We start from the raw sequence: 11,474 nt of genomic DNA on the forward strand, positions 1-11,474 counted from the left end.
ATATACTTTTCATAAAAGAACAAAGTGTATCTCAGTCCTCATGACTAAAGAGAAGAATCAAGTAGTAGTAGGTGGAAAGGTGGCTTTGATTCTCAGTTTGTGGGTTCTGAATCTGAATGAATTATTGTCCTTACCTCAATGAGACACAGAATTGTAACCAAAATCGTCACTACTACAGTTACAGATATTGCCAAGATGAGTTTGTTGTTACAGCCACATCCTGGAACTTCTTTTGTGAGCTAAAAAAATAAATAACAATTTTTTAAAAACAAGGAGATACAAGGGATGAAAGCTAACTCTTCTTAAACCTATTCTAAACAATAGCTAACTATTCTTAAACTACTATAAAACCCAATCCTTTCAGGCGAGTAGCTTCTATAAGAACAAGCTAAATTTAATGTTATTAATCTTATCATTAGCCTTTTCTTCTACAATTTATTTATCTACAATTTAGTTGTCTTGTGTTATGTCCTCTTCTCGTCTACCCTAGGAATAGTGGCACACTCTCTAAATGAGCCAAGTGGGAGATCACTGTCTTAGCCAGTTTCACGGCTGAAGATACGATACAGACTAGGAGCCCGTGGTATTCCTGCCTGGGCACGTTCATGGCATGTCCTAAACTGAGTAAAAGTCCAGGTCCCATGTTTCAGGGGTTCTCCTCACCTCACTTGACTCCTGCTCTTTCTGCTCACTCTGGGCTTCTGTGCTCTCACTGACAGAGTTGTCACTTTTCCACTGGTCCGTATCCCCTTCCGCTTTGGACACCTTTACTTCTTGCTGCTTGCTGAGAAGCTTCATCAGGAGGCCTGTTCTAGAGATGAGGTTGGCACAGGCCAGCTGCACGTGGGTCTCCGAGCAGTCTATTTTCAACGTCTGGATAACATGCGAAATGAGCCTTCGCGTGACATTGTTGGGGATGAGGGACCGCAGCTGCTGCTTTAGCTGAGTTTCAACTTGATCACCCGGGGATGTGAGCCCTGGGAATGTGAAGCCTGTGGGCTTAGAGGATAATTCAGTGCCCGTGTTGTGCTACTCCCATTGTGTTTCGTTGGTGTGTTAAACACCTGGCATACTGTTGTCTGCAGCAACAGTAGAATGTGCAGTGGAGACGCTCCTATGGGTAGTGTTTCCAGGGCCGGTTCCTCCTGGGAGAGTAGAGTTTCCTGTAGAAATAATTTCTTCAGAAACATTTTGTGCTGTATTGTTTTCTGAAGTAGTGTTTTCTGTAGAAAGGCCTGAAAAAGAAAGTAATTCTGGAAAAGGATTTTCCTGAGACGTCTCTTCTCCTGAAGATGAAACAGCCTCTCGTGGAGGTTACTAAATAACCAAGAGATCACTGAAGAAATCAAGGAGGAAATCAAAAAATTCCTACAGACAAATGACAATGAAAACACGACGATCCAAAACCTATGGGATGCAGCAAAAGCAGTTTTAAGACGGAAGCTTATAGCTATACAAGCCTACCTAAAGAAATAAGAAAAATCTCAAGTAAACAATCTAACCTTACACCTAAAGGAACTAGAGAAAGAAGAACAAACAAAACCCAAAGTTAGCAGAAGGAAAGAAATCATAAAGATCAGAGCGGAAATACATGAAATAGAAACAAAGAAAACAATAGCAAAGATCAATAAAACTAAAAGCTGGTTTTTTGAGAAGATAAACAAAATTGATAAGCCATTAGCCAGACTCATCAAGAAAAAGAGGGAGAGGACTCAAATCAATAAAAGTAGAAATGAAAAAGGAGAAGTTACCACAGACACCGCAGAAATACAAAGCATCCTAAGAGACTACTACAAGCAACTCTATGCCAATAAAATGGACAACCTGGAAGAAATGGACAAATTCTTAGAAAGGTATAACCTTCCAAGACTGAACCAGGAAGAAACAGAAAACATGAACAGACCAATCACAAGTAATGAAATTGAAACTGTGATTAAAAATCTTCCAACAAACAAAAGTCCAGGACCAGATGGCTTCACAGGTGAACTCTATCAAACATTTAGAGAAGAGGTAACACCCATCCTTCTCAAACTCTTCCAAAAAACTGCAGACGAAGGAACACTCCCAAACTCATTCTATGAGGCCACCATCACCCTGATACCAAAACCAGACAAAGATACTACAAAAAAAGAAAATTACAGACCAATATCGCTGATGAATATAGATGCACAAATCCTCAACAAAATACTAGCAAACAGAATCCAACAACACATTAAAAGGATCATACACCACGATCAAGTGGGATTTATCCCAGGGATGCAAGGATTCTTCAATATACGCAAATCAATCAATGTGATACACCATATTAACAAATTGAAGAATAAAACACTTATGATCATCTCAATAGATGCAGAAAAAGCCTTTGACAAAGTTCAACACCCATTTATGATAAAAACTCTCCAGAAAGTGGGCATAGAGGGAACCTACCTCAACATAAAAAAGGCCATGTACGACAAACCCATGGCAAACATCATTCTCAATGGTGATAAACTGGAAGCATTTCCTCTAAGATCAGGAACGAGACAAGGATGTCCACTCTCACCACTATTATTCAACATAGTTTTGGAAGTCCTAGCCACGGCAATCACAGAAGAAACAGAAATAAAAAGAATACAAATTGGAAAAGAAGAAGTAAAACTGTCACTGTTTGCAGATGGCATGATATTATACATAGGGAATCCTAAAGATGCCACCAGAAAACTACTAGAGCTAATCAATGAATTTGGTAAAGTTGCAGGATCCAAAATTAATGCACAGAAATCTCTTGCATTCCTATACACTAATGATGAACAATCTGAAAGAGAAATTATGGAAACACTCCCATTTACCACTGCAACAAAAAGAATAAAATACCTAGGAATAAACCTACCTAGGGAGACAAAAGACCTGTACGCAGAAAAGTATAAGACACTGATGAAAGAAATTAAAGATGATACCAACAGATGGAGAGATATACCATGTTCTTGGATTGGAAGAATCAATATTGTGAAAATGACTATACTACCCAAAGCAATCTACAGATTCAATGCAATCCCTATCAAATTACCAATGGCATTTTTTACAGAACTAGAACAAATCATCTTAAAATTTGTATGGAGACACAAAAGACCCCGAATAGCCAAAGCAGTCTTGAGGGAAAAAAACAGAGCTGGAGGAATCAGACTCCCTGACTTCAGACTACACTACAAAGCTACAGTCATCAAGACAATATGGTACTGGCACAAAAACAGAAACATAGATCAATGGAACAAGATAGAAAGCCCAGAGATAAACCCACGCACCTATGGTCAACTCATCTATGACAAAGGAGGCAAAGATATACAATGGAGGAAAGACAGTCTCTTCAATAAGTAGTGCTGGGAAAACTGGACAGCTACATGTAAAAGAATGAAATTAGAACACTCCCTAACACCATACACAAAAATGAACTCAAAATGGATTCGAGACCTAAATGTAAGACCGGACACTATAAAACTCTTAGAGGAAAACATAGGAAGAACACTCTCTGACATAAATCACAGCAAGATCTTTTTTGATCCACCTCCTAGAGTAATGGAAATAAAAACAAAAATTAACAAATGGGACCTAATGAAACTTCAAAGCTTTTGCACAGCAAAGGAAACCATAAACAAGACGAAAAGACAACCCTCAGAATGGGAGAAGATATTTGCAAACGAATCAACGGACAAAGGATTAATCTCCAAAATATATAAACAGCTCATTCAGCTCAATATTAAAGAAACAAACAACCCAATCCAAAAATGGGCAGAAGACCTAAATAGACATTTCTCCAAAGAAGACATACAGATGGCCAAGAAGCACATGAAAAGATGCTCAACATCACTAATTATTAGAGAACTGCAAATCAAAACTACAATGAGGTATCACCTCACACCAGTTAGAATGGGCATCATCAGAAAATCTACAAACAGCAAATGCTGGAGAGGGTGTGGAGAAAGGGGAACCCCTTGCACTGTTGGTGGGAATGTAAATTGATACAGCCACTATGGAGAACAGTATGGAGGTTCCTTAAAAAACTAAAAATAGATTTACCATATGACCCAACAATCCCACTACTGGGCATATACCCAGAGAAAACCGTAATTCAAAAAGACACATGCACCCCAATGTTCATTGCCGCACTATTTACAGTAGCCAGGACATGGAAGCAACCTAAATGCCCATTGACAGATGAATGGTTAAAGAAGATGTGGTACATATATACAATGGAATATTACTCAGCCATAAAAAGGAACGAAATTGAGTCATTTGTTGAGACGTGGATGGATCTAGAGACTGTCATACAGAGTGAAGTAAGTCAGAAAGAGAAAAACAAATATCCTATATTAAGGCATGTATGTGGAACCTAGAAAAATGGTACAGACGAGCCGGTTTGCAGGGCAGAAGCTGAGACACAGATGTAGAGAACAGGCATATGGACACCAAGGGGGAAAAACTGCGGTGGGGTGGGGATGGTGGTGTGCTGAATTGGACGATTGGGATTGGCATGTATACACTGATTTGTATAAAACTGATGACTAATAAGAACCTGCAGGATAAACAAACAAACAAACAAAACAACTAATACTAAACTTTCATTGGGTTATCTGTATGGAAATATGTTAATATAAATGTTTCAGACATTACGTGAAATTTCTAAAAATCTTATATGTCCTGGTATCATGTTATAAGTCATAATTCTAGTTATTACTTTAAAATGTATATCTCAGAAAAAACTAAATTTCATTGTCAACTGCACTATTATGAACTTTCATCAAATCTTTTTTATCCGTGGTCATTTTTAAGTCTTTTGTCAGTTACAGACAGTTCTGGGTGTACTCTGATGCTTTTGCAAATATGTTCCTATAAAAGGGTTTCAATAAAAAAAAGAAAGAAAAGGGTTTCATCTTCAAGGAATTCATAGAAAAGACTCTGACAAGTACAGGTTTCTGGGAACTGTACTGCTGAACTGAATGAATAAGCATTTTCAGAACTCTAATGGAAAGCTGATGAACTCATAAAAGTGCTAACAAAAGATCAAGATGAAAAAAAAAATTAATTACATGGCACTGAGTGAACTGATGAGGATGAGTATAATTTTTGTGACTTTCTGTTTGAATTAAAAAGAAAAAATTCCACAAGGACTCAGAGGTAAAGAATATAGAAATCAATTTTCACTGCAAAGTAAAGGAGCTGTTACAGTGGAGGATTACTGGACTGAATGTCAATATTATGACATAGGATGAGTGTGTTTCGTGTTTGGTAATTGCAATCATTGTTGCTTTTGTTGTGGTCATCCATTTTACAATGCTTGGTGTCAGTCTATTTATCTCTTGTAAAAATAAAATACAGTGTGTGTGTGTGTGTGTGTGTGTGTGTCTGTGTGTGAAAAAAAAAAAGAAATTCTCTAGGATAATGCTGAAAGGACAAAGAGTCATCTTAAAGCTGCTACTAGTAGCTAAGTTGTGAATACTTGAACATCAGTAAGAAAAAGTTATTATCATTATATAAGAAGTTGAGTCTGTGCCTGTGAATGATATTCAAAGAGAGAAAAGTTAAAAGTAAAGTATATAAGAGCTACTTTTACTACAACTAAAGGACATATCACAGGACATTTATTTTAATGAACTTTGAGTGAGTACTGAAAAAAAAAAAGGTCTTACCTAAAACCACAATCAGCAGTTTCCGGAATGCATCTGTCACAGCCTTCTGAATAGCAAGCTTCTGGGTTACCTTCCTTTTCATAAGGAATGATAATGACCCTAAATCCAACCAAAACAGATGAATTTAAAATGCCTATCTGAATAACTGATTTCTAGGTTATGTGTTTAAAACTAAAAATGCATCTGTCATTCTTAGATCATTATCTTAGTGATTAAGGGCAGGCACAACACTGGGGTACGGTTGAATGTCTCTGTTGTAGGTATACCCTGGCATGGCACATTTTTACTGCTCAGATCTATTCTGGAAGTTCCTAAAATACTCGATGGGAAATGCAAACCAAGAACGTGGCACAAATCTCATGTTACTCACAGATTTCAAAAGGACAAGCTGAGGCTACACTGCTACAGACCCTGCTCTCCTGTGCGTAAAGGGCTGGATTCATACAGTGAGATAGACTTGGTGGTAGTGCAGATGATCTGGCCTCTCCTCAACCATCACCCACTCAGGTGGATGGTGGAGCCTCCTCCACTCCATTCGCGAACAGCCCTGCCTCTGACGTAAAACCCTAAGCCCAAGTGCCATGGATTCTAGGAAAAAACTCAGTACCAGTCGGAATCCCCTTTCTAGGGATCTACATTTACTTCTTCCGCTCAGGCCCCTCTATAGGAGGCAAAGGACTGAACATTTACACAAGAGTTTATTTCAATCTTTAGACAATGATTTTGTTGGGATAACTGAAGGCCAGAAGACATCTGTATTTGAGGGACTATTTTAGCACAAAACAAATTATTAACCAAAAAAAAAAAAAAAAAAACTAACTAATTTTCCCTCCTCCTAAGCTTCTTGGCAGGCAGTCAGTTCTAAAATTCTAAAGTTTAAGGTGCTGTCAGGTATTGCCTAAGATAAAAACCTATATTGTCAGGCAGAAAAATTCTGCCCAGGGCTTTAGTTGCTTAGCCAAGGTGATGATGTATCTAAAAGTTGAGTTTCAGAAAGAAAGGAAAAAAGAGAAATCCCACTCCCTCACCTCCCCACACACACACATACTGGAAAACAGACCTTCCTCCAACTTATCCAAAGGTTCCTCAGCCATGCCAGCTGCAGGACTCCTGCACTCGTGGGAGGGCAACGCCACCTCTAAAGCACAGAAGAACTTCAGGCTTTGCTTCTGAAGTGGTGTCACAATATCTTCATTTTCCCTTTCTTCAAGGGTAGAAAGATCCTGAAGCTGTTAGGATTTTGAATTAAAGGCTAGACTTCAAAATATTCTGCTGTTAGAGATAAAAACTAAACTCCAGCAATCCCAGGTAATAGTTTAGGTATGCTATAGCTTCAAAGTCAAGTGAGACTTGCAAATGAATGACTAAATATAGACAACACTTTTTTATTATATACCATACAAATACTGGAGAAAATTATGGACACCACCATCCAAGTCATTGAGATTATCACTAATTCTAGGTGGCAGGCCAATGCTCAGATACTTCCATGTGGAAGCCTCTCACATCTCCTCCCCATAGCCCTGTTCTATTCTTCTCTCTAAAGTCTAGAAGTTCAATGTTGAAAGGAGTCTGGTTAGTCACAGAAAATCTACAGAGTTTACCCTGATGATCCTTTTTGACCACCCATTGAAACCAAAGTAGTAATTTGCCAATTCTTGGCATCTGGAGCTGTTCAGGGCAAGCGTATTATGTCGAACCGCCTTATGTCTGGTGCCGAGACGACCCTAAAGACATAAAAGACCTAAAAATATCACAAGCCTACATAGAGACTTATTTTGGATATACCTGAGATTTATCAATACCAATTTCATAGAGTGGTTGTGAAGATTAAGTAGGACATTTTAAGCAATGAGTTCACAGTGAGCCCTAAGTAAATGTTATTTATTATTTTTAAGTCAGTACTTTTCTGCATCATTTCCAGGGCCCCTGATTAACCGGAAGGTTCCCTGACCTCTGGTAGTGAAAGTGATGATGAAAGCAACCAAGGAAGCCCAGCAGAAGCCTATTACGGGGCTGGGGGTAAGCAAAGGAAGTGAACTGTTTTAGTCATCTCATCCTGTAGCTCCTGCTTGAGAATATGACCTGAAGAGGAGGTAAGATAGACCTGCCACTGAATTAGGACCTTAATCTGTAGCACCCCCTCCCCAAGTTACTAACCCCTGTTAGAAGAGGGAATACGTATACCTCTATAAATGTAAATAAAGCAACCAAAAGAATTAGAGGTTCACCTGCATTAACAAGCTTCTTTGAGAGTGCAAATATTTCCAGTCTTAGCTCTCTAAATAACTTACATATTACTGTGGATTTTTTACATCACTAGTTCTTTCTTAAATGTCTATTTCCATTTTGAACAGGGTGTAGTATAGAAATACAGTCATAAAAATTCAAATGAATACAAATAAAGTCAAAGCGTTGTTAATTCTTTATTGATGTGTTTGTGCATCTTCCTCCGTCACTAGTGTATGAGCTCCTTAAGTGCTTGAAGGAACCATATATTATTCTTTCCTTGTTACCAGAAACAAGCATAGATCTTGGCATATAATAGAGGAGTGATGGTCTGTTGACTGAGTGAATGAATGAGTACGTAAGAAAATGAAATTACTTTCTCCAACTGAAGCTGCCTGCTGCAAAGGAGAAATGAAGACTAATTTTTAAATGTTGAGTGTCGCAACATTTAAAACAGGGAGGCTAGGCCCTGTACGGTGAGTCATAATGGAGCTGTCCTGGACAATTAGGAAGCTTCAGAAGGGCTCTGAGCCCCAGGGTAGTAGAGACAGTTGACTTCTGGGATAACCTTGCCACAGTTCTTGCTGGCAAACATTTCCCTTCGTGCTACTGAGAAAAACTCAGATACATTAGGCCTTTCCTTCATTTTATTTGAAGATGTTACTCTCTTGTCTGTATTTATAAAAAACACAGGGGAAAAAAGATAAGAAGTATGTACACCTGCTAATGAATAAAAGAAGACATAATTGGAACTTCCCTGCTGGTGCAGTGGTTAAGACTCCGTGCTCCCAATGCAGGGGGCCCGGGTTCGATCCCTGGTCAGGGAACTAGGTCTCACGTGCATGCTGCAACTAAGAGTTTGCACGCCACAGTTAAGGAGCCTGCGAGCCACAACTAAAGGAGCCTGCCTGCTGCAACTGGGGAGCCCACGTGCCACAACTGGGGAGCCCGTGAGCCACAACTAAGGAGCCCGCCTGCTGCAACTAAGACCCGGTGCAACCAAATAAATAAATAAATAAAATTTAAAGAGAACGCATAATTAAAGTAGGTAACAATGTCGGGGGTGTGGGTAGTAAACTAAGGCTCTGCATTAAATAAAGAAATCTAATACGAATGCCCTTTCCTCTCAACTCTATAGTGACTTGTAGAACATTTTCCTCATTACTCTATCAGTGACGGGCTTTATGCTGTGAAAATCTCAGAACCTAAGCTTATGGTATGGTCTTAATGTCCCATGTAAGAAAAGAACTCATTACTCACAACTGATACCAAATAACTGTCTCATAATCTTTCCAGGACCATCCGTAATATCTGAGTGGTTATGTGAAATGGTCGCAGGGTCCGCAAATTAAAGAATGTCTGACATGAAATCATTTCAATCCCAGGGAGTACAGCCAGGATTGAAGAGGGTGTTAAACAGGGTACAGAAGTGCGAGGTAGTGCACCTGGAGTCACATCTGAGGAGAGTTCTCAGATTCAATAAAGGTGAAATCAGTGAGTAAAGAAATATGGGTGAGAATAGGCAGCAAGGTCAGTAGGAAGTAGCCAGAGCAGGAAGCCAATCAGAGAAGACACACAATTCTAAAGTGAAAGGTCTGCGAAATCGAAGCCTCACTCACGTAGTCAGAGAAAGTGAAAAGGTCCTTGAAAAAGGAATGATGGCTAAATGGAGGCACATAATGAAATGTTAATTCTGGGGAAGTAAAATTGGATGGCATGTTAATATGGAATAAGGTTTCTACAATGCATTAAAGAATATTTTAACCATTTTCTGGAATCTGAAGGGAGTTCTGAATAGGCAGTTTCAGAGTGATGATGATGACGAAGCCTCCTTTATGTTACATCTGACAAAAGTTTGTCAAGCTCGGGACTTCCCGGGTGGCACAGTGGTTAAGAGTCCGCCTGCCAATGCAGGGGACACGGGTTCGATCCCTGGTCCGGGAAGATCCCACATGCCGCAGAGCAACTAAGCCCGTGTGCCACAACTACTGAGCCTGTGCTCTAGAGCCCGTGAGCCACAACTACTGAAGCCCGCGTGCCTAGAACCCGTGCTCCGCAACAAGAGAAGCCATCGCGATGAGAAGCCCACGCACCGCAACGAACAGCAATCCCCGCTCGCGGCAACTAGACAAAGCCGGCGTGCAGCAACAAGACCCAACGCAGCCAAAAATTAATTAATTAATTAATTAATTAATTAATTAATTAATTAATTAAAAAAACAACTTGTCAACCTCACAGATTTAAAATCCACATAAAAGTAAATATAAGGAAGACTCTTGTGAAGATTTCTTAAATTAAGGGGCAGCATAAAATGACATGGTGTTTAACATCAGTTAAGTGTGGGTTTGGCCTCTAGTTTCCACATTTACTGTCATGAACCTTAAGTAAGTCACTTAACCATCCTGAGTTCGAGTTTCTTCATCTAAAAAAAAAAAAGAAAGAACTGGGGAACTGGGGGATCAGTGGAGCAGTGCATCTGAGAGCATTCTGTACACCACAGTGCTGTACAAACGCTGGCCTTTCCCCCCCACCCCCACCCCCCACCCCTACCCCAGGATCTTAGTTCCCGGACCAGGGATTGAACCCGGGCCCTCAGCAGTGAAAGTGCAGAGTCCTAACCACTGGACGGCCAGGGAATTCCCGATGGCCTATTAGTTTTAAATTCAGCACTTCATCCCAGTAGAGCGAGGAATTCCACATTTGGACCCACCTTCACTGGAGATGCCTGAAAAAGCTGCTTCTGGTCGCATGCCTTTTGGGCTCTGTGGGCATCCCTTGCTGACTAAACCTTGATGATGGCATAGAACACAGGACCGGCCACTGCTGCGTTTGGGAAGACTCGGACCGAATACTGAAGGCCAAACTGGGAGAAGACTGTGAACAGAGAATGCCGTAGGGTGGTCCCATGCTAAGTAAGTGCAGGCAATTTCACGCCCAGGAAGCCAAACCGCCCGTTCCCTTCTATTCCCCCAGCCCTTCGCCGCAAGCAACTGTGGTGATCCTGCAACTCCAAACACTTCTCATTTCAGGAACAGGTTTCCCTCTGAAATCCTAAGCTTCGAGAAGCATGAGGAGGCAATGCCGTCTGCTGGGAACTAGCTCTCAAAAATCTGTGGGGGCGAGCTGACTGCTCAGGTCGGCTCTAGAACTAAGATTCCTCTCAGCGGAGACCACAGGCAGATGAGGTGCTGAAGCAGTACCCCGGGGCGCCCAGTTACTTAAGCGCGAGGTGGCTTCCTCCAGCCCTCCCTCCGCCCCGGCTCGGCTCACTTACAAGGCCTCGGCCGTGGGTCCAGAGCTCAGCTCCCACACCCGCAAGGTTTTGTCACCCACGATGGGAACCACAAACGTTACCAACGGCACCATCCGACCGTTACCGCTCGTGCGCGGCTCGGTGCGCAAGAGGACGGCGCCTGCGCCCGCGCGCCTGCGCCCGGGCGTCTGCGCACTCGTGCCTCGCAACGCATCTGCGCACGCGCGCGTGCGCACCGCGTCTGCTCACGCGCGCCTGCGAACGGGCGCCTGCGTACCACGTCTGCGCTGGCGCGCGTGCGGAGACGCGGTGCGTCAGCGCGCGTAGGC

The 11,474-nt window shown here is 41.4% G+C and overlaps 1 protein-coding gene across 1 annotated transcript in view; it reads right to left on the bottom strand.

Annotated features, from left to right (window-relative positions):
• Positions 1 to 11,343, bottom strand: part of LOC309649844 (uncharacterized protein) — an 83,297-nt gene extending 71,954 nt beyond the window's left edge. Inside the window, exons 1-4 of the mRNA XM_082440384.1 lie at positions 11,167 to 11,343; positions 10,603 to 10,766; positions 6,735 to 6,801; positions 5,664 to 5,762 (exon numbers count right to left, since the gene is read on the bottom strand). Of these exons, the coding sequence (XP_082296510.1) occupies positions 5,664 to 5,762; positions 6,735 to 6,801; positions 10,603 to 10,766; positions 11,167 to 11,258 (422 nt within the window). The 5' untranslated portion in view covers positions 11,259 to 11,343. The remainder of the gene's footprint in view (positions 1 to 5,663; positions 5,763 to 6,734; positions 6,802 to 10,602; positions 10,767 to 11,166) is intronic.
• Positions 11,344 to 11,474: the final 131 nt, after the last annotated feature.

Source organism: Balaenoptera physalus (assembly GCF_965194825.1).
Source record: "Balaenoptera physalus genome assembly, chromosome: 20".
Classification (NCBI taxonomy): Eukaryota; Metazoa; Chordata; class Mammalia; order Artiodactyla; family Balaenopteridae; genus Balaenoptera; species Balaenoptera physalus.